The sequence below is a fragment of the Dipodomys merriami genome, unplaced genomic scaffold, assembly GCF_024711535.1.
Source record: "Dipodomys merriami isolate MVZ:Mamm:240054 unplaced genomic scaffold, mDipMer1.0.p SCAF_17, whole genome shotgun sequence".
Taxonomy (NCBI): domain Eukaryota; kingdom Metazoa; phylum Chordata; class Mammalia; order Rodentia; family Heteromyidae; genus Dipodomys; species Dipodomys merriami.
The window spans coordinates 13,656,264-13,681,026 of NW_027203048.1; the positions used below are offsets into that span (position 1 = coordinate 13,656,264).

Here is a 24,763-nt window from a genome sequence, read left to right on the forward strand (position 1 = left end):
GGGAATGTCACACACAAAGGCAAACAAATATAATTTTTAAAGTTAATTATAAAATCATATTGATTTCTGTGATTAAAAAAATCACATAATATGCAAAATATAAAATACACCCTAAATATATTTTTACATAGAGCTGAGGCTTACCATTTTAACAAAAATTCTGAAATGGAATTAATTTTTTAAAAAACAAATTTCATAGATACCACAGAGCAATAAGTTTAAATCAGACTATTTTGAGTTGTGTAGCCCTTTATTAGCAACTAAAATAGAAGGTATCTGTTGTACAACATGGGTAGTAATTGTCTATTAACTGGGGTTTATTGTATTCTAATACAGATCATTTATAAATGCAATTCTTTATTAAAAAGCTTCCACCCTTATTTTGTTTGTTTGTGTACAATTTGCAAAACTATTTGAAAGCGGAGTATATGTGCACAAGTCTGCAAAGAGTGCAAATTTAGGATATGATAAATGCTTTACAAGTCACTTCCAAAAAACTGCCACAATTTGGCCTTTACATTGACGTCTCTTTTAATCAAAATATTTTTTGATGCCAGCCTTCATTCCACTGCCCAAAACTATAAAGCATTTACTTAATGAGTTGAAATTAAGAAGGACTACACCTACTAGAAAAGAAGAGAAGAAAGTTCTATTAGTTTGAGGTTTCAGAATCCCCCCAACCAAAACCAATGTCTCGGTAAGGGCTGGGCTGGGACCCGGGCAGAACATGAGTATGTGCAGGTGGCATCCCTGAGGATTCAGTTTCAGTGGACCGTGAGTGCTCCAGCCGCGTAACTCACTGAACTGTCTTGCCAGCTTCTACACTGGCTGGACTGGGCATAATTCAAAAAGGAAAAGCTCATATTCATCCCATTCTTCTGGAGTTCTGTGATAGCCTAAAAAAAGAAAAATCTGGTTATGACAAATATCATATAAAAAGCTGAGCAATCTGAACATGATGGATGTTTGACTGCCCATGTCACGACTGAAGCCTAAATTTCTTTCACCCTTATTTTCATAAATGTGTCTTGTCTATTAAATAGAAAAACAGAACTCATTTGATCCTCAAAGACTCTCTTCTAAAGAAGCTTGCTCAATAATTATACATCAGACATCATTAATTCTACCTTTTACTCTAATTTTCAAAAACTGTTTTTCAATAAAACATAGTATCTCCCTATCTTCTAAACCAAATTTTCTGCTTTAAAATGTTACATTAATATCTTGAAGTTTTTGTCTAACTTTGGCTAAATTTGAAATGTGCATAAATTAAGTTTCAAAACTAAAAGACATGCTAGGATTTTTTTTTACTTTACTTATGGATTGGTCATTTATTTAATGAAACTTTTCATTTGGTGCAACTCAGACTTTAGGTAATCAGTGTCACTTATTCTAGCTCAAGCCTCAGGTATTTATTTCCAGGTAGTTTCAGCGCATGTCAGGCTATCTCTCAGTATACCTACCCAGCTTAAGGGAAAAAACGTTAAGGAAAAAAGTCCACAACACATTGTCCTTTAAACCATTTAACAGAATACTAGACAGCAGAAGCTCTGCCTTGCAGATTATTTCTCTGCCTTTCTAAACAAATCAGCCACTGTTAATTCTTGAGTATACATTTTCTCTCTTTTTTCCTTAAGTCCAGTATTTTACTTACTAGAAGGGAAAAAAATCAATGTTTTATCTCTTGAAATCCAACAAAACTTCTGTTAGTACTCTTTAAATGAGATGGGAATTACCATTTTTGTTTTAAAGAGAAAAGCAGACTCGTCACCTTCCCTGCATCTAAAGTTTAAGAGTGGGAATTTGTACTTATCACTTTGGCTTATATTTATAAAGACATACTGGACTAAGGTCAAGAGAAAATATGACTATTCTAAATAACTTTCTGTATTTAGCAGAAAATACAGACTTGTATTCCAAGGGTCAGTTTATTCACACACTGAAAACTGGCCATCTACAATTGTGTTACAGGTACTAGGAAGAAAATGGATTGTGTGTACATACAACCAAAGACAATAATAAGCTCAATGTTTAAGAAGATATTTTAAAATATGACAATATTAAATGTTAGAAGTCAAAATTTCCAAGAATACTCACATTTAATAACACCCCAATAGGATGTCTTCCACATATAGTATTATGGTATTTCTTCAAGTAATTGCTAAAAGATACAGGATCTAATTGTTCTATAATACTCATACCCTAAAAAGGAAAAAAGAAAGAAAAAACACAACTTATTATTCCTTAATTATATTTTAAAACTTAGAGCTAGACATAATTAATAGAAAGGAAACACATTAATTTTAGTGAGATAGAAAACTCATTCATCAAAGGAAATCCCATTATAGTTAATTCTCAACTGACAGAAACCCAGTTCATTTTCTCAAAACTCCAGAAATGTTTCTACACCACCTTCAACTGTCATCATTTAGCTTACAATCTTGACACATTTCACGACATATTTTCTTTAAATTAAGAACACTATAAAAATAAGCATGCTGTAAAATTTTTCACATAAAACCTAAAATTTGATTTGGGTTATAGTTCATTTCTCCCAATGTGGTTTTCCTGCAACTGGCATAAAGAATCAAAAGTCCACCAAATGTAATTATTTCAACAAGATACACTTATATATCAAGGTGTGTAAAGTACTTTATCAGTCATTATCCAGGTATCTGATTAAAAAGAAAACAACATAATCTAAGAAAATAGTTAAAATATTTTAATTAATTTAAAATTGATGAGGGGTTTAGATTTTTCTTTTTACATTTTAAAATGCTTTACTTTCAATATTTTAATTCAGAATATTTAGACTACTGTTAAAAGGCAATCTGTACTCTCCAAAAACATTCAAATAATATGTAATTCATAATCCACGGTAACTTTTATTCACTGAGTCAGGCAAATAACTGGTTCCAACTAATTTGTCACCAATTACTTTTCATTATTTTCTCATTCAGGTTAAACACTTTATATCTCTGTACATCTAAATTACTACCCTCTGGAGAAATATAAGTGACTTAAATGGCACATTCTGTGTGATTTTTAAATATTACCTCACATTTTCACAGAACAGGTATAAAAATGCAGCGAATAGTCAGAAGAACAGCTATAAATAATAAATCATCTGGAAAGTATAATAATCAAGAAGTAACAAATTTTGTAGTAAGGGGCTTCAAAATGTAATTGTATAAATAAGTTTTTCAGAATATTCATAACTTTTACAAGTATCAATTTTACTACAAATGTATCTAAAACATAGCTTGTGCATTTATAATCAACTTTGCATTGCTTACACAAAATTAGGCAGGTATAAATCTATCCACAACTAGTTTTTTGTTGTTGTTGTTTTGTTTTTTGGTCAGTCATAGGGCCTAAACTCTAGGCCTGGACGCTGTCCCTCAGCTCTTCAACTTATGGCTAGTGCTCTACCACTTGAGCCATAGCACTACTTGTTTGTTTGTTTGTTTGTTTGTTTGTTGCGCTTATGTGCTACTGAGGAATCAAACCCAGAGCCTCATGCATACAAGGCAAGCACTCTGCCACTGGGCCACCTTCCCAGCCCCCACAACTAGTTTTTAATGCTGTCAAATTCCCCTAACAACCAGGAGCCTTCCAGGTCAAAAATAATATATGGTGAAAGCTCAGAGGAATATAAACTAACTTAAAAGTTAAACCTAAGAGAAGCAGCTAAACTCTGGTGAAAAGGAAACCCTATAATGTACTACTAAACTAACAAGCAGTAATGCTGAAACCAAATAAGAAAACTCTTTAAAAACATGGAGAATGAAGATTGTATCTCCCCTAAATATGAAAATTAATTATAATAATTCCTTTAATTAATGCCCCCATATAGATGCTTACCTTGAATAGAATTCACTAACAAAAGCTATATGAAATTGAAATTACATACATTTTAATATTAAAATCTCCAAGTACATTTGAAACAGGCTTCATATTTAGTTTGATTTGAATTCAAAGAGAAAAAAACTGATAGCTATTTATAGAAGGCAAGGAATTCCAAGTAGCAGTTAAGAAACCCTTATCCTGAAAGATTTAGAATCATAAAAGTAGAGAAGACTCTAAGAGTTCAAAAATGAAGATAAATGAACTAAATTATAACAGTGAAAAAATTAAAATAAAATAACTGACATTAAAGGATTAAATGTATTTTAAAAAATCTTTAATTCCTTAAAGTATGTTATATAACTTCTAGTGCAAGAGTCAATTGGATTACACTCAAATATACAAATGTGATCTAAAGGTATGCCTTCTTATGTAGCAAGAATAGAGGAATTTGTGCTTTTCTCACAAGTGAACCTCTCCAAGTAGAATTCACAAAGTTTGGAACAAAAGTAATGATGATAAAATCACAAAATGAGAATACTGACAAATACATTTTTACATACAATTATCTTTGATGCTAACAACTGTGAAATGACTACCAAAATTCTAAACAAATGAAACTACAAGTTCAATGTCATATCAAAACTCCAAGAAGATGAAAAGCAAAGGTTTCCCTAAATACATGGATCCTAACTATGCCGGAAGGCATAGTCAGTAGGTGTAATGCCCACGATCGACAGAATAAAAATTTGACTGTATCTCTGTACAATAAGCTGGGTTATTGTCCATCAGATCTAAGTTGGAAAGCAAACATTATAAATATCAAAGCCTATGATGTATGAAGTTATTAGGTGATTTAGCAATTTTAAAAAAGAAGAAATATAAAGAATGAATACTAACTCCCTAATTTTGTGGTACCATTTTGTTAAGTCTCCAAATAATGGGTGAAAACTTATAATGTCAAGTCTCTATCAAGCCTCAGCCCTAAACTGAATAAGCACATTTATTAACTGAGAGAACTGTAAATTCAGGACTCTGGTTAAAAAAAAAATGCATTTAAAAATACAGGCACTGGTGGCTCATACCTATTATCCTAGCTACTCAGGATAATGACATCTGAGGATCATAGTTTGAAGCCAGCCCAGGAAGGAAAGTGCATGAAACTCTTAGCTCCAAAGTGGAGCTGTGGCTAAGCTATACCCTGGGAGAGTAGGGTAGGAAGAGCTTACATTACATTTAACAAAATATCTATTTAAAGATCATACAGGGCCAGGAGCGGTGGTGGATCTAATCTGAGGCCAGTTTCAACAGAAAGTAAGCAAGACTCCATCTCTATCAATAAGGCAGGCATGGTAGAAGTCCATACCTACAGCTATGTGAAAGGCAGTACATAGGAAGATTATAGTCCCAGGTCAGCCCTAGGCTGAAAAGTGAGACCTATCTGAAAAATGGCCAAAGTAAAACAGGTCTGGAGGGACATGGCTCAAATGGTAAGGCACCACCTAGCAAATGTCTTGAGTTCTAATGCCAGTATTAAAAAAAATTACACAGAAGTAAATAAATCTATTCTGAAGTAACAAAATCAAAAGAGAAGCAAATACTTTTTGTTTTGTTTCGTTCAAGCAGGGGCTTGAACTCTGGGCCTGAGCACTGTCCCTGAACTTCTGTGCTCAGGCCTGGTATTCTACCACTTGAGCCACAATTCCACTTTCATCTCTCGTGTGTGTGTGTGTGTGTGTGTGTGTGTGTGTGTGTGTGTGTGTGTGTGTGTGTGTGTGTGTGTGTGTGTGTGTGTGTGTGTGTGTGTGTGTGTGTGTGTGTGTGTGTGTTTAATTGGAGATAAGGGTCTCTTTGAACTGTGATACTCAGCTCTTAGCCTCCTGCATAGCTAAGATTACAGGTATGAGCCTCCAGCTCTCAGCTAAGAAGCATTTTTTAAATGTTTAAGCAACAAGAACAAGAATCATATCTTTTAACCACTTAATCATAATACTGTCAGTCCTTAGAACTATTAACCCAAAGTATAAAGTAAGGATGTATATTTATATGAGGTAAAACACATGTTCAGGGCAAGGAAATATTTTTGTTTCTTGAAAGATAAGACAAAATCTTAACAATGAAAATAATTCTATGCAAAAAAAGAAACCCACCCTAGCAATGCACTAATAAAGGCTGCCATACAGATAAAAAGGGTGATGTGACAAATATGAACACTTTATCTTTCCAAACAGTAAGAAGAAGCAAGTAGCTGATATTCAAGTTAAATGAAGTGGCCAAAAATTCTGACAAGCTGGGAAGCTGGGGCTCACGACTGTAATCCTAGCTTCTCAGGAGGCTGTGATCTGATGACTGCAGTTTGAAGTCACCCAAGGCAAAAAAGTCCAAGAGACTCTTATCTCCAATAAACCACCAGAAAACCAGAAGTGGAGCTGTGGCTCAAAGTGGAGAGTGTTAGCCTTGAGCAAAACAGCTCAGGGACAGCACCCAGGCTAAGTTCAAGTCCCAAGACCAAAATTTAAAAAACATTCAGACAAGTTATAATGAACACTTGCAATAACATTTTCTTCTGCATTATCCATAATTCACTGGAGGCTAGTACTTTACCACATGAGCCATAGCTCCACTTTTGGCTTTTTGCTGGTTAACTGGCTTTTTCTGGCTTGGCTGGTTTGGAATCAAGATTCTCAGATCTCTGCCTTCTGAGAGGCTAAGATTGTAGGTGTAAGTCACCAGCACCCACATAACACGTGACCATTTTCATATTAAATATGTACAAGTATCGCTCATATTTCAGCCAACCTGAAATTCAATAAAATCAATTTCTTAAAATGTACCTGCTTTTGTCAGGATTATCATGGAACATTGCAAAATACTAATTACCAAAGAAAACAAAAAGATCCATAACTGATAAAATTATAAGACTATCTATACTATAATGCAGAATTTCCTAACTACATTTGGAAGACGCATTTATTTTCATATCTCTTTGTGTTTGCATAATTAGTTTCCAAGACACCCAAATGTTAGATACACACATTTTAATAGGAACACCTATTTTCATTTATTTTATTTTCTAGTAACTTAATAATTATAGTTAGTATGGTTTCTCAGATAAAAAGGAGCGAAACAACACATTAATTCTGAACAGATATAATGCAAGCCTCCATACTTAAAGATACCACTTTCTTCATTAAACTTTAAACATGTATACCTTTTATGGGTTGAACACTCTTTCCAAATGCATGACAACAGCAGTGTTTTCAATTTGATGGGGGTTTTTTTCTTCTTTTTTTGGGGGGTCCGGTCATAGGGCTTGAACTCTGGGCCTGGGCGCTGTCCTTCAGCTCTTCAGCTCAAGGCTAGCGCTCTACCACTTGAGCCACAGCGCCACTTCCGGCTTTTTTCTTTTTGCTTATGTGGTGCTGAGGAATCGAACCCAGGGCCTCAGGCATGTAAGGCAAGCGCTCTACCACTGAGCCACCTTCCCAGCCCTTGATGGGTTTTTTTAAAGACTTCTGAAATATTTACATATACATAGTGAGGTATCTTGGAGATGAAACCCTTAAACATGAAATTCATTTATACTGCTAATACAGACTGAAGGCAATTCAAAACAATACTGTGTTTTTTTCTATGACTTGCAAATGTAAATTTTTCACTTGTGCCATCATTATCAGCCATCAAAAAAGTTACGGATTTTGAAGCAGTTCAGATCTTGGAACTGTAGGATTAAAAAAGCTCAACAACATGTAATCAATAACATTTTGATAGTATTTAAACAGAGAACTATCCAACTGTATTTTCTCTCAAATTATTACATATACCAATACAGAGAACCATCCAACTGCATTTTCTCTCAAATTATTACATATTCCAGAATTCAGATATTGGTTCTCAAATGAACTAGCTTCTTAAATAAAATGAACTCTTAGAAAAGGAATATGCACTTAAAGGGAAGGGTGCAGGGAATATGATGAGAGGCAAAATAGATTATAATACAGTGTAAGCATGTGAAGAGATAATAATGAAATTAGCCAATGGAAAAAAATATATATATATACACTAAAAGAAAAGAAAAACAACATGCCAAAGTATATTTACAGTCTGATTGCATAAATCAAGACCTCACATAAGAATCTGCTCAAGACACAGATGAAAGCTAGGGCTTTATTATTTAACAGTATGCTATTAATAATAGAACATACTTGATCCAGAAAATGTGATATATATACACATACATACATACATCATACATACATACATATATACAATGGAACTCTATTCCTCCATCAGAAAGAATGACACCACCCCATTTGTTAGGAAATGGAAAGACTTTGGAAAAAATTATATTAAGTGAAATAAGCCACACCCAAAGAAACAAAGGTCCCATAGTTTCCTTTATTTACAATAATTAGTATACATCTAGGATAATCTTACCAGACAAGCAGAAAAGGTCAAAAGCTATGTACATATGACCATATAAGATGATGCTAAACAAAACAAACCCCAAGATATAGACACAAGAGGTTTTTTCTTTGTTACTGTAGCTTTTAATGTACTATGTGATTTTTTTTTGTTTCTTTTGTATGTTCTTCCTCCTATGGTATAACCACTGTTGTCACTGTATTTGATTCTGGTGCCATGTATCTTATATATGCATTTTTCTAATTTGAGGAAGGGAAGGGAAATGACAAAATGCTGAAACAAGGATACAAGCTGACCCATTCTAAAAATGAGATGTACAAGCCGGGCGCCAGTGGCTCATGCCTATAATCCTAGCTACTCAGGAGGCTGAGATCTTAGGATCACAGTTCAAAGCCAGCCCAGGCAGTAAAGTCCGTGAGACTCTTATCTCCAATAAACCACTAGAAAAATCTGGAAGTGGAGCTGTGGCTCAAGTGGTAGAGCTCTTGCCTTGAGCTGAAGAGCCGAGGGACAGCACCCAAGCCCAGAGTTCAAGCCCCACAACCAACAAAAAAAAAAAAGAGAGAGAGAGAGAGAAACATACAAGACACTATGTTGAAAATGAACTTTATAACTTGAGGGGGAGGGGAGGGAAGAATAGGAGGTGGGAAGTAAGGGATAATAGGGGAAAAACAAAGATGGGGGAACAATGCTCTATAGGAAATGTACTCATTATCTTACTCATGTAATTGTAACTCCTCTGTACTGCACCTTTACAATAAAAAAATCAATTAATAAATAGAGCATACAATCGGGTATCGGTGGCTCATGTCTGTAATCCTAGCTACTCAGGAGGCTGAGATCGGAGGATTGTGGTTCAAAGCTAGCCCAGGTAAGAAAGGTCATGAGACTCTTATCTCCAATTAACCACCAGAAAACAAGAAGTGGAGCTGTGGCTGGCTCAAAGTGGTAGAGCACTGGCCCTGAGCAAAAAAATTCAGGGACAGTGCCCAGGTTCTGAGCCCTAAGACAAAAAAAAAAAAAAAAAAAAAAAAAGAACTCATGATTCACTGAAAATTCTATGTATGAATGTATTTCAATAAGTGAACTATAAAAATTGATTAACTCCTATAAAGTCAAATACTAAATCCAATAGCAATTACTAAATATTTACTTTGAAATTATATACTAGGCTATTTAGGTAAAACATTTAAAACAAGCTTCTAGGAAACTAGGTATATTTAGAAAGTCAATCTGAGTGCTGGTCTACTGTTTGCTTTTTGTAAGCTAAGCAGAAAAGACAACAATTTCAGGAGACACTATAAATTATGACCATTGGAAATGTTCTTTTTGTTGTGTTTCAACATAGGAAACTATGGTGCGCCATGCTGCAAGCACATTGCCATTGACCAACATCCCAGCCCTGGACAACCCTGTTTTGAAAGTATTCTGATTTCCATTGTAATGAAAGAGTTGAGGATTACTACCATGGACAATCTCATCTCATTAAATGGCAACTTAATATGCATCACCATGTTGAGACTTCCCAAACTGTATCTCTAGTCCTGAACATTCTTGTGAGTCCTGCTGATTTCTTAGAAGTTCTAAATTCTATTCATTTCTTCACTGCTCCATCAATACCACCCCAGTCCCAGTTACCATACAATTTTGCCAATGGCCACATTGTTGCTACTCTTGATTCTCTGTAGTCTATATTCCTCAAAAACATCAAAGTGACCTTTAAAACCATGTAAATTACATAACTTCACTTTTCACTATCCTTACATAAACTCTTCAGATAGGCTGATCTAGACTCTTTTAGTTTCATTGTTCCTATTCACCATCCATTTAATGGTCTTTCACTCAACTAATACTGAGGGAGGAAGGAGAGAAAGAAGTATCTATTGATAATCACTAAGAAGAACCCAAACAAAAGAGAACAAAGTCTGTTCTCATGAAGCTTAATATCTAACAGGGGAGACAGTCACCAAAAAAATAATAAGCAGTAAGTCATATTGTAAAAAGTACTGAAAAGAAAAATAAAAGTGGGTATGGTGAAGTCAATGGTTCATCTCAGGACTGTAATGGAAAGTTATGTACATTTTTGGTTGTCCCAATAATTAGGATATACTACTAGGATGTGGTTGGATTCTAAGGATGCTGATATAACATCCATGCACAAAGAACATTTTCAATCACTAAGACTCTGACATGAGAATTTAGGGAGAACTCCTGCTCCTATACTTGTACTTCAATTCCATCTTACCACCAAGAGGAAAAGGTTTTCATATGGTTTTGTTGTTGTTGTTGTTGTTGTTTTGTTTTTGTTTTTTTGCTGGTCATGGACCTGAACTCTGGGCCTAGGCGCTGTCTCTCAGCTCTTTAGCTCAAGGCAAGCGCTCTACCGCTTGAGCCACAGCGCCACTTCTGGCTTTTTCTGTTTATGTGGTGCTGAGGAATGGAACCCAGGGCCTCATGCATGCAAGGCAAGCACTCTACCACTGAGCCACCTTCCCAACCCTTCATATGGTTTTAATATAGTATGGACTTCCCAGAAATGCCATCAACACGTATAGTAGGAAAGGCTGTAGTTTGTTTTATTTACAAGAGTACTAAGGAATTACTCACCATTTTGGAAAATCAATTCATCCTGCATTATCACATATTAATTGGAAAAACAAAACATACCTGTAGGAGTCTTTATTGACTGCTGCTATATTAACAATATTATACCCAAGCATCTAATAATGCCTCTCTTCTAATATAGCTGTGCCTAGACTTTTAAATCCTTCCCACCTCCAGTACTGGTGCTTGTACTCAGGGCCTGGGCACTGTCCAGTGATAGACTAATGCTCTACCACTTGAGCCACAGCTTCACTTTGGTGATAAGAATCTCATGGACTTTTCTGCCCAGGATGACTTCAAACTGCAATCTTCAGACCTCAGCCTTCTGAGCAGCTAGGACTATAAGCATGAGCCACTGGCACCAGGCTGGACTTTCTTTTCATTTCATTTTTATATTACAATTAGGTATTCATGTTTTTTAAATTATGTATACAGGATATTAATTTATTCATTTAAAAATATTTATTGGGCACATATGCTCTACTCACTCTTGTAGGTCTTTTGGATACATCAATGAAAAAAATCAATACCTTAACCAATAAAAATGGAGTAAGTAATATATAGAGCAAAGTTCAGGAAGTCAGGATAGTCAAAAGGCCCTACTGGGAAGATTAAGTGTTAAGGCCTGTGAAAAAATTATATGGAAAAAGAGCAAAAGCCCAAAGCTGGAAACATATATGCCATTATCAAGCAATAGGAAGGAGATGTGTATGTTCACAGAGGAGTAAATGAAGCATGAAGGCAACAGAGAGAATAGGGTACATGCCATGTTGGCCCTTGTGGGTGATAATGGTAGACATTGCCTTTTACAAATAAGGTAATATTATAAGGGGCTTGGAACAGAAGAATGACACAATCTCATTTGGACTTTAAAAAGTGTGCTTTGGCTCATATTTTAAGCTACTTTTAAACTAAAGATTAAAAAAACTAGATGGGGAAAAAAAGTCAGGAAACTATAAGCTGTCAAATGAGTTGGGAAAACTTGCAACTATAAAAGGTTTTTGGTCAGGAGAAAATCGGGAGTTGCAATCAATGACATGATTCATTTTAAATATTAATAAGCCAGGTGCCAGTGGCTAACATCTGTAATCCTACCTTCTCGGGAGGCTTGAGCTCTGAGGATCTTGGTTCAAATCCAGCCCTGGCAGAAAAGTCTGTGAGACTCTTACCTCCAATTAACTACCAGAAAACCGGAAGTGGTACTGTGACTCAAGTGGTAGAGCCCTCTCCTTGAGCTGAAGAGCTGAGAGACAGCGCGCAGGCCCAGAGTTCAAGCCCCACAAGCGACAAAAATAAATAAATAAATAAATAAATATTAGTAAGGCCCCAGTGGAAATACCAAACTAGTAGTTGCTAAGTATGGAATTTATAACAGTGGTCCTTGGAAGGAGTTATTCTTAGCTTTTAGGTGCAAAAGCTGTTGATGATAAGCTGTTAAGATTTTTTTCATAAAATTTAGAGCAAACGCTAAAAAAAAAAAAAAAAAACCACTCCAGAAAGACTTTTATTTACTCTGGAATAAATACTGAGGTATTTTTGAAGATTACTTTCTATATAGTTAGCTCAACAAAGACAATTTTTTTGTTGTTGTTGGTAGTGGGGCTTGAACTCAGGGCTTGGGTGCTGTCCCTCAGCTCTTCAGCTCCAGGTGAGCAATCTACTGCTTGAGCCACAGCACCACTTCCAGTATTCTAGTGGTTTATTGGAGATAAGGGTCTCACAGACTTTCCTGCCCAAGCTGGCTTTGAACCACGATCCTCAGAGCTCAGCCTCCTGAGTAACTAGGATTACAGGCGTGAGCCACCGGTACCCGGCTAGCAAAGACAATTTTAATGATAGGGAAAAACTTAAATGTAATCCAGTGATACTATCTATTTTACATATACACATTCATTCTTCCTACAGATACTCTTCTGTGTGGATGCTGAGGATTAGCACTAGGGTCTTCACATAAATTATCACTGAGTTACTCTCCCAAATCCCTATATTCCTTCCTATGAGAATAAAGAGAATAATGAAAGTGATGCAGAAATAAGAACCATATAGCTGATCTCATTTTGAGACTCTCACCTCTTAAAATTAGACTTAAAATTAGTAATAAACATCACTGGATTCTCAATTTTCATCTTGCTGTTTAGGACACAATGGTAGATATGGATAAACATTTAAAAATCATTGGTACCAAGTTCAGAGAAACAAATGGCAATGTTTTCTCTCATTTGTGGAAGCTAGACTTAAAATATATCAGGACATGATAAATTATACAAGACTCTAGGCATTCACCCACAGTGAAACCAAAGGAGGATACTTTTAAGGGAGGAACACGAAGACACAATACCTATGTGCCTCTGACCATATAAAATAGTATTTACCAAAATGAAAAAAAAAAAGTCATTGGTATATAAAGGGTAGATGAAAAGTAAGGGTATTAATTCCAGTGTCCTGAAAGAGTACATTATGTAGAAAGAAAAGGCAAAATGCCTTCTTCCTCAACTGTGCTCCCTACATCTTCTCCACATCCAATCCGTCAATACCCAAATATTGTTCCTTTCTAATCAGTCAAACTGGTAAAAGGACAATTTTGTCTTTTGTTCATCTTAATTTAGCTTCTCTCCTTAAATTATTTTCTTGATCTGCTCATTTTATTCTTAACGTGACTCATCATACTACTTGATAGTACCCCTCTCTCTTAATTAAAGCTCTTCCCTCCTGGGTTAGCACTCATTCTGGGCAGAATTATTTTACTAGTTATTTTTGATCTTTTCACCCACTTAATGCTGTTTTGCTCCTGTGACTCAACTCCTCTTTTCTTTATGCATCATGTACTCTCTGGACACCAGCACAAATACCCTTTCTATCTACCTTTCATATACCAATGGTTTTTAAGTGTTTATCTCCATTCAGAATCATCTTTGTGTTTTAAACCAGCAGTAACCCTTTAAAATATAATTTGTCATTTAAAATTTTCTAGTATCCACATTAAAAACAAAATGTCAAAAAAGTGAAATTAACTTTAAAATATTTTATCTACACAATCCATTTATATCATAATCATGATAAAAATCATTCGAAAAATTTTTTTCATTCTAAGTATTTGAAATCCAGTGTGATATTTTACACTTACAGCATATCTCAAATCACATTATCAACCATTTTTGGGGGTCAGTTGTGGGGCTTTAACTCAGGACTTGGGTGCTGTCCCTGAGTCTCTTTGTGCTCAAGGCTAGTACTCTACCACTTGAGCTACAGCCACCAGTTTTTGACGGGTTAATAAATTGGAGATAAGGGTCTCACAGGGACATTTCTGCCCAGTCTAGCTTAAAACTTTGAGCCTCGGCCGGGCGCTGGTGGCTCACGCCTGTAATCCTAGCTACTCAGGAGGCTGAGATCTGAGGATCGCGGTTCAAAGCCAGCCCGGGCAGGAGAGACCGTGAGACTCCTATCTCCAATAAACCACCAGAAAACCGGAAGTGGCGCTGTAGCTCAAGTGGTAGAGCGCTCGCCTTGAGCTGAAGAGCTGAGGGACAGCGCTCAGGCCCAGAGTTCAAGCCCCACGACCGACAAAAAAAAAAAAAACTTTGAGCCTCCTGATTAGCTAGGATTACAGGCATGAACGTCCAGCGACATTATCAACATTTTAAGTGAGGGGCTGGGAAGATGGCTCAGTGGTAGAGTGCTTGCCTTACATGCATGAAGCCCTGGGTTCGATTCTTCAGCACCACATAAGCCAAAAAAGCCGGAAATGTCACTCTGACTAGAATGGTAGAGTGCTATGAGCTGAAGAGCTGAGGGACAGCGCCCAGGCCCAGAGTTCAGGACCCATGACAGGCAAAAAAAAAAAAAAAAAAAAAAAAAAAAAACAAGACAAAAAAAAAAAAAAAACTGTGTGTGAGTAGTAGCTATAGTTCAGGAAAATGCACTTCTAAACACAGCACAAAAGCAATGTTTAAAATTGAACTCATCTCAGGGCTGGGAAGGTGGCTCAGTGGTAGAGTGCTTGCCTTGCATGCATGAGGCCCTGGGTTCAATTCCTCAGCACCACATAAGCAAAAAGAAAAAAGCCAGAAGTGGAGCTGTGGCTCAAGTGGTAGAGCGCTAGCCTTGAGCTGAAGAGCTGAGGGATAGCACCCAGGCCCAGAGTTCAGGCCCCACTACCGGACCCCAAAAAAAAAATTGAACTCATCTCTCTCCTTACATCTTCCCTACTATATAAATACATAACAACACCTATGTAAGTATAGAATGCAGAAACTATCCGAAACCCTACATTTCCTTAACATGGTATGAGTAGCTAATCAGTTACTAAAGTTCCTTTCATTCTATCTCCTAATACATCTCTCAGATCTCTATGTTGTAATGGCCCTGTGATAAGTCTGTTACCCACAGGACTTATGTTCAATTAAGTTAGGAACCATGTTTTCTCTTCTTGGTAATCTTCGTATCTCACATGGTACCTTGCACAGTAGACAACCATTAAGTATTTGCTATATGAAGAAAATAAATGATAACTGAACCAGAAAAGTTTTCTGAGGCAATTGAAAACTAAACCAGAGAAGAAAGACTAGTTAATCAATTAAAATAAAAATAACATAAAGCCAAAAGTTAAAAAAATTAATCTATAAGTATTGACAGTCATTGAATTTAAAATAACAATGAAGATAAATATAAACATGATTAAATGTCTTTAAGAAGGTAATCTGTAGTCATGGTACTGCTATAATACTTTATGACATATCTATAATAGAATTTAAAAATATTTTACAGATCGTTTAGTCCAAGTGTCTGTCCTTACAGATGAGGAACTGAAAATAAGAGAGCTAAATGATCTGTCAAAGGTAAGAGAATAAATTAGTGACAATCTTGTTATACTGAATATGTTTATAAGTAGAAAAGGAAAATTACTTGTGAGACTTTTTAAAAACTAAAAATTAAAAGGACTACTATACTGCTCAAAAAAAAAATGATACTAGAGTCAATGTCTATTATACTCCCAGAATAGGTAAGAATACAATTATACTTTGAATTTCTGTATTTACAAAAACCAACTGTAATTCTATTTAGGTAAAATCAAAATAATCAAAATATAAAATAATAAGCTAAAATTTATGGGAAGAACAAAAGGCAAGTGAAAAACAATGTTCTGTATTTATAAAAGTAATTCTTTTTCCTTATTTGACTTTTCTTTTTTTAAATTTCTGTAGTTAGCATAGCAGATATAGGCTACAGGCAATAGAAAATTAAAAGTTAAAGTCATAATAGGTTTTAGATCACTGATAAATGAAAAGTCAAAACATTCTGGTTAAACATTCTGGTTAAAACATTCAGGTTAAAATTAATTTCACTAAATTTATTTTGAGAAGAACTGGAAAGAGAAGTCCAATAAAGACTTTAACTTAAAAATTAAAATATTAAAATAAAGTATTTATAAAAATTGCTTTAGTTTAGCATCCAGGACTTAAGTTGGCTTGATTTTGGATATACTGGAATTCCTTTATCCTATCATCAGAGACCTAGAATGTCAGTATTTAGAGAAGAAAAAAGGTGATAATGGAAAAAACAAGAACGTCAATAAAATAACGAGATTTTAATATTTACTTTCTTGTCTTCATCTATTATTATATGCGATAGGGCACAGACTTCATCAACTAATTCACAAAATCTTCACCATCACTCAAGACCAAGAACAGTTTTCCCTATAACAAACTAAACTTTAAAAAAAAAAATACCAAGTTACTAAAATGTAACAAACAACAATCCATTTAAAATCTCTCAAAATGAGTATTTAGAGCAATCAGAGATTGTCTGCTATGCTTGTTACCGCTTAACAAGCATTAAGAGTAATATCTTAGTATTACTAAGATGCTTCTCCAAAAAAATAGATAAGATCCATATCTATAAAATTTTTATTAAATACACTCATTACTCAAAATTATGATGAAGCAATGATCTACCAGTAGAAAAGTAATTATTATTATTATAGTCAATAATAATGTGAGGACAAATTGCACTGTTTTTCTGTTTGTTTAGTTCTTTTGAAACAAGGTCACACACACACACAGGCTGGCCTCAAACTGGCAATCCTCCTGCATCAGCCACCCAGTACTGTGACTATAGGCCAGTACCACCATGTCAATAAACATTGAATTTGTACTTTTAATTAAAGATAGGGAAAGAATTGTTAGTCCATTGTATATTTAACATGTTCAGTCTTGAATCACTAATCTAAAATTAAAGAAAATGTCTTAAAGCATTAAAACCCCACACCTGAAAGACTTACCATTTTATCTAGATGTTCAATGGATCTATAAATCTCCCCCTGGGATTCATCATAGTAACTGTAACGGAACCTTTGACCTTGAAACAAATATCATGTACAAAATAAAATAGGGAAAAATTAGAAGCTAAAAAGAAAGCAAGCGCTTACCAAATAACTTCAATTGTCATGAAAGGCAAAGCCTCTGAGAGCCATTCCCAAGAGTCCTCAACATAAAAGTAATAGGCATATTTGGGAAGGTAATAAAGAAATGATATATCACCAGTGTTTCATGATGTTAAAACTACTTCATACTGTAGGAACCTGAAAGTCACCAGCAATACAAGGTTAAGAAAGCAAACAGCTTAAAAGTTAGAAGCATTGTTAAATACTCTATCAATCTACAATGAAGGTAAATCCAAAGAAAATTTGGTTTAAGAAAACTATCTCAGTATAAGAAATCAATGAAAGTTTTGTTTCTGCTATATAAATGTAGAGATTTGATCTTTATTACCGAAAAAAAAAGTGTAAGTCAGCAAAACTTGTGGCCTATTTTATTTTTATTATCTCAATTTTAAGTATTTCATTTTTGCACTACTTATAAAAAGTTCAATATGAGTGCCCTATGGATGTGAACAAGACATACAAAAGATAGAATACAATTGTCCTACATGGATAAAATATCTCAGCAAGACCACAAGGCCAAAATACGAAATGTTTAGCTGTTCTGCAAAGAACATAAGTCACAATGAAAGAAGTTTAAAAAGAAGACAGAAAGCAAATTTCAAAATATACTTTTTTCCTGTGTACTCATATGAAATTCAAAAGTTAATATCCATAATTGAGTGTGATATATTTCAGATACACCTACATCCACCTTACTCTATTATTTTTATAGTGTATCATTTTTAAAGACTCGCCAAAAACATTTCTAATGGTATTAGGAGTATTAGCCCATGTCCATACACAATGTGCCTCAGGCTTCGTATTTAAATCACTATTAATATATCCAATTATTGTCCTCACACTTGAGAATATGAGATTTTAGGTAGAATTTTTATAGCTTTGTAACTTTTATATATCTTACTGAAAATACTACCACACAAATAATGGTTAGTGCACAATTATAAACCCTCATTTATGTCTTTTGTTTTTAAATCCACATTTGATATAATTTAACCTTGTTGATTTAATCATCTTTAACATTCATCTTTCTAAAATGTTTCCTTAATTTTCACATTTTAACTTTCCATATATATACATACACACACACACTCAATGTAGCAACTATTAATTTTCTCCAAACATTATTATTAAATCAATATAATTTGTAACTGACAATACCCTTGAGTTGGGCAATAGGGTGTACAGTAGTATCTGCTTTATAAGTATGACAGTAAGGGTTACTATATGTTTCCATAGACATGAGATCGACTATAGCCTCTGAACCAAAATAACGGGGAAGGAAAAGCAGTACTAAGGTTTGAATTCAGAGCCCCATGCTGGGTAGGCAAGTGAGAGACATCCTCAACCGTGTGTGTGTGTGTGTGTGTGTGTGTGTGTGTGTGTGTGTGTGTGTGTGTGTGTGTGTGTGTGTGTGTGTGTGTGTGTGTGTGTGTGTGTGTGTGTGTGTGTGTGTGTGTGTGTGTGTGTGTGTGTGTGTGTGTGTGTGTGTATTCAGAGCCCCATGCTGGGTAGGCAAGTGAGAGACATCCTCAACTCTGTGTGTGTGTGTGTGTGTGTGTGTGAATTCAGAGCCCCATGCTGGGTAGGCAAGTGAGAGACAACCTCAACTGTGTGTGTGTGTGTGTGCGTGCGCGCACACACACACACACACACACACATGCGCGTGCGCGCGCACACACCCCAGGGGGCCTGAACTCTGGGCCTGGGCACTATCCCTGAGCTCTTCAGCTCAAGGCTAGCATTCTACCACTTGTGCCACAGCACCACTTCCAACTTTTTCTGCTTATGTGGTGCTGAGGAATCGAACCCAGGACCTCATGCACGCAGGGCAAGCACTCTACCATCTCCCCAGCCTCTTTTCTTAATAGTTATTTTTCAAATAGAGTATTACTGTTTGTCCTGGGCCAGCCTAGGCCTATTTATGCTTCCTGTGTAGCTTGTGTGACCAAGCTTTTTGCTTTTGAAATAGGATCTCATTGGCTTTTTGCCCAGACTGACCTTAGACTGAAACCTTCTCTACCTCTGCCTCCCAAGGATTATAGGTTTGAGCCACTGCACCCAGCTAATAATTCTTAAAAAAAAATAATAATAATAATGGTGAGGGGCTGGGAAGGTGTATCAGTGGTAGAGTGCTTGCCTTGCATGCATGAGGCCCTGGGTTCGATTCCTCAGCACCACATAAGCAAAAAGAAAAATGCCGGAAGTGGCGTTGTGGCTCAAGTGGTAGATCGCTAGCCTTGAGCTGAAGAGCTGAGGGGCAGCGCCCAGGCCCAGAGTTCAGGCCCCACCACCGGATCCCCCCCCCAAAAAAAAGTGATAATGTATCCATCAAAATCTTTTAAATACTCTATAGATCTTCCTTTCAAAATTTAGAGCTAGTAACAGCCTTTGTTTTTTTCAGATATATACTCTATCTAGTAATGAAAATTACCTTACCCTATTCTTCCCACCTGCCAGGTGGTTGTCAGAGGCTGCTCAAAGCCAAATCTAAAGTTCTTACTAACTCAGTAATTTACTGACTCATTCACTGGTACGAAACTTTTCACTTTTATTTCAAAATTATTTTTATAAAGCTGCCCAGTAACATTGGTAAAAAAAAAAATGGCTAAATTAATAGCTTACATTAAGAAAATTCTGAATCACTGTCACCAGAGTAAGAATTAACATTCTTGAAGGAAATCAAGGTAATATACCGATTCTTTGAACCTGAAGTACTTCAGGTTTCTGCTAATACTTTTTCCCTGTTTCCAGAAATTGCTCTTTGTTTTAGGTACTGTCAGTAAATCTTGTGACTGGCCATAACTCTCTTATCTGAAGACTTACTCTCAGGTCCAAGGAAAAATGCACATTGCATGTAAAAGTCCTTTGCTACTCAATAGTCTACCTCCGCTTACTTCCAGGTTCACAGCTGCTGTCTCAAATGGTAATCTGCCTAACTGTAACTTAAAAATGTAACAATAGGAATTGGCGCTGTGGCTCAAATGGTAGAGCGCTAGCCTTGAGCTGAAGAGCTCAGGGATAGTGCCCAGGCCCAGAGTTCAAGCCCCACGACCAATAAAAAAAAAAAAGTAACAATCTTTTTAAGTGCTATCTTGTTCTACCGATATAGTGGTTTTCTATTTAACTTTCATTTAAAACTGTTACTGAAGGAAAAGTATATAGGATGTTTGAAATGATTTAAGATGCATTATTGTGTGATCTAATAAGAATGACAATATAACAAAGGAAGCAAATTTGTGCAAATGCTTAATATTTTACTATATACTTTTTGTTACTCTTTTATAACCACCTCACACTTAGCAGCTGAAAATTTAAGCACAAATAAGCTCAAATATACAAATAAATACAAACAGGAAGAGCTTGTATCAACTTAGAGGCTATGTCCACAGCACATGTAATTACTACCCTGGATAAATAATTTACATCTAAATGCTCATGCTGTCTCAGGACCACTTTTAAAAATTATACAAATATTTAAAACTTTCTGAGTAGTGAATTCTGGCCAGTAGAGAGGGCATCTAATTTGATGTAAACAATTGCAATCATCTTACTTTAACATGCACGTATTATATGTGTGTCCCTATGTGTACCTGCATACACACGTGTACATGCAATCACGCACACATTAATCAATTACTGCTTGGAAATTGTGTTCAAAAGCCATTTTCTACTTTTTTATTATTAAAATCGTAAGTTTTTCAAGGTTTATTGCAAAAATCACAGCCCTAATATACTAATGATAAGGATACATTTAAGTATTTACATGTCATCTAAAATAAAATATAATTTCATGTATCTTATAGGTAGATATACTTTATCATGTAAGTTTTCATATTTCTGACTTTCAGGAGTACTATGACTCTAACAATGAATAAATACAGTTGCCTTTGTACTTGAAGACCTGGACTTGTGTACTTTTCTAAGAATGAATAAAGCATATCACATAGTAAAAGAAAATTACTTACCTGAAACTTATCCTTTCAGAAGGTACACTGGGAAAATGGATTCTTTGAGCCCCTGTTTCAACTCCAAGTATGAGCTTTCTAGCTTTAAGAGCCATTGACACTGCCCTAGGGGCAGGACAAGCTTTGGAACTCCCCTAGTGAGTATGTCAGTAGTTTCTTCAGGTGCCTTCCCTCAGTTCTTTTCAAATTCAAAAGATGAGAGGAAAAATAACCCAAGAAAAAAATCCTGTAAAGCAGAAACCTTACTCTTTGAGGGAAGGAGGGTAGCTCATTTGTGAATCCATTCCAGAGCACGCTTTCTGAGAAAAAGAAATACAGGTAAGTAATTTTCCTATCTCCAAAGGTGACTGGTGATTAATGAGTGGATTCACAGAGTGTGGAGAGTAGCTCCAGGGATGTCTGTTTCACATACAACAATCAACTAATGAGGACAAACAACAATGGATGGGACAAGAACCAATGCTACTTTTTTAAATATCTCAAAACAAAAGGGAAAAAAGAAAAGAAAATATCTCACATTAAGCTATGCACTAGACTACAGAAATAAGCAACTGTAGAAACTTGAGCTATAAAGCCCCAAAAGATCAATGAGACAGACTTTCTGAAGTAAGCCCAATAAATATTGTACTATGTATATTTATTTCATCATTTGGTTAATAAATTAAGCCTTTTCAAATATTTGAAATCTAACAAAAATCAGTGAGATATATTATCTGGCATTTCTACAATAAGGTTCTGACTTGGGGACAGTCATAATTGAAATCTCACTGACATTAAAGTATTACCAATGAGGTTCAAAATCATTTCTGAAAACTAAATGCTGTCCTTCCATCATGCTGTAGGCTTAGTCATAATGTAAGCACACCTTTCTTAATCTGGGAAATCAGAATGTACAAAGATTTGAGAAGATAAATGTAAAGGTATAAATAAGATACACTTTAGGAATAGGCTAACTTGCATTGAGATTGATTTAAATATTTAAAAGATGGTCATATCCCTGTATCCAAAAGACTAATAGAAAGAATACTGAATCATTCATCGATATGTATTACAAAAGAGATCTGAATAATGATATAAACTTCATAAATACTTAGGGTAAGGCCATTTAAGTGGCACATACTTATATAAAAATTATGACAAACAGGGCTGGGAAGGTGGCTCAGTGGTAGAGCACTTGCCTTGCATGCTCGAGGCCCTGGGTTTGATTCCTCAGCACCACATAAGAAAAAAGCCGGAAGTGGCACTGTGGCTCAAGTGGTAGAGTGCTAGCCTTGAGCTGAAGAGCGGAGGGACAGCGCCCCAGGCCCAGAGTTCAGGCCCCACGACCGGACCCAAAAAAAAAAAAAAAATTATGACAAACATTACTCATATCTTAATAAAATAACACAATAGCTTTAACATTTAGTAAGTATACCATGTGGAAATGATTTGCAAAATTATCAAAAAAGCAAATCAAACAGCCACTTAACTCCACTTCTAAATTTCTTTTTACTGGTGTTTGAACTTAGGGCCTCATGCTTACAAGGCTCTAACATTTGAGCCACTCTGGCAAACCCTATGATTTCACTTTTAAAAAATGAATATCTAACCAGGCACTGGTGGGTCACACCTGTAATCCTAGATGCTCAAGAGACTGAGATCTGAAGTTTGTGGTTCAAATCCAGCCAGGGCAAGAAAGTCCATGAGACCCTTATCTACAATAAACCACCAGAAAACCGGAAGTGGCGCTGTGGCTCAAGTGGTAGAGTGCTAGCCTTGAGCTGAAGAGCTGAGGGACAGAGCCCAGGCCAGAGCCTAGAGTCCAAGAAGAAGAAGAAGGTTGAGATCTAAGGTTCCAGGTTTGAAGCCAGACCCATTGGGAAAATCCAGGAGACTCCTGTCTCCAATTAACCACAAAAAAAGCTGGAAGTGGAGTTGTGGCTCAAGTGTTAAAGGAACGGTGCCCAAGTCCTGAATTCAAGCCTCAGGATTAGCACCAAAGAAAAGTGAAAACTTATGTCAAAGCTATCAACAATCTAAAGTTGGGAATAAAGATTTTAGAGACTCAGGAAAACACCAAAATTAACAGTAAATATGGAGACGACTTGGGGAAACAGTAAAAACTATTAATTAGAAGACTAAAATAAGACTAAAATAAAAGAATGTAGAAGTTGGTTATTAGACCAAATATGGGAACAACTTACTTAACAGCAAATATCAATAGAGGTAAGAACGTCAGGTTAACTAAGAAACATTGCTCTGCTATGCTAATGCACTTCCACAAGAGGAAGAATGATAAAAGGCAGGAATTCAAATTCAGGGCTTCATTTTGGAGAACTCAATCTGAGTGACAGAAAGGAGAAAACAGGATCTAGTTTCCTATCTCGATCTAGCCTTCAATCAATAAAAACAAACTTCCACTATTTATATCTAAGTTATTTGTCAAGAATACTATGCTATTTTTTAATTCAAACATAAGCAATTTAAAATTGTGGTTTTTACATTGTTGTTGTCTTTGTCAATCCTAGGTGTTGAACTCAGGGCCTGGGCGCTGTCCCTGAGCCTCTCTGTGCTCAAGGGTAGCACTCTACCACTTGAGCCACAGCACCACTTCCAGCTTTTTCTGTTTATGTGGTACTGAGGAATCAAACCCAGGACTTCATACATGCTGGGAAAGCACTCTACCACTAAGCCACATTCCCAACCCAAAATTGTGGTTTATTTTAAGGGCCAAACTCAATAAACCTTTTAAGGTCTCTGTGTATTTAAGGAACTGATTTCATCTTGTGAAATTTTTAGAGTTCAATGTTATGATTATTTTTTTACATGGTAAAAAAAAAATCTATCTGAAGACAGGGCACTGGTATCTCACACCTGTAATCCTATCTACTCAGGAAGCTGAGATCTGGGGATCATGATTCAAAACCTGCCTAGGAAGGAAAGTCACTGATACTATAGTTATCTCCAATTAATCACTAAAAGAAGTGTTATAGTTATCTCCAATTAATCACTAAAAGAAGTGTTGGGAAGGTGGCTCAGTGGTAGAGTGCTTGCCTTGCATGCATGAGGCCCGGAGTTCGATTCCTCAGTACCACACAAGCAGAAAAAGCTGGAAGTGGTGCTGTGGCTCAAGTGGTAGAGCGCTAGTCTTGAGCTGAAGAGCTGAGGGACAGCGCCCAAGCCCAGAGTTCAGGCCCCATGACCAACCAAAAATAAATAAATTAAATTAAATAAAGCAGGAAGTAGAGCTGTGGCCCAAGTACTAGAGCACTACTTGGACAAAAAGAACTCAAGGACAGCACCCAGTCCCTGAGTTAAAGACTCAAGACTGGCACCAAAAAAATAAAAATAAAATCAATCTGAGTAGTGTCTTTTTTAAAAGAAAATCTAGGTATGGTGGTTTATACCTATAACCCAGCACTAGGGAAGCTAAAGCAATAGAATCACACAGAGGGCCAGTCAGGGCTAGCAAGACCCCATCTCAAAAAATAAAATAAAATAAAAC

General features: G+C 35.9%; 1 protein-coding gene across 2 annotated transcripts in view; it reads right to left on the reverse strand.

The window, feature by feature from the left end:
* Window positions 1-231: 231 nt before the first annotated feature.
* Window positions 232-24,763, reverse strand: part of Memo1 (mediator of cell motility 1) — a 102,695-nt gene continuing 78,163 nt past the window's right edge. For both annotated transcript variants that reach the window (XM_070025319.1, XM_070025318.1), the window contains 3 exons: window positions 17,153-17,229; window positions 2,098-2,202; window positions 232-896 (listed from right to left, as the gene is read on the reverse strand). In XM_070025319.1, coding sequence (XP_069881420.1) covers window positions 765-896; window positions 2,098-2,202; window positions 17,153-17,229 — 314 coding nt within the window. In that variant the 3' untranslated portion in view covers window positions 232-764. The remainder of the gene's footprint in view (window positions 897-2,097; window positions 2,203-17,152; window positions 17,230-24,763) is intronic.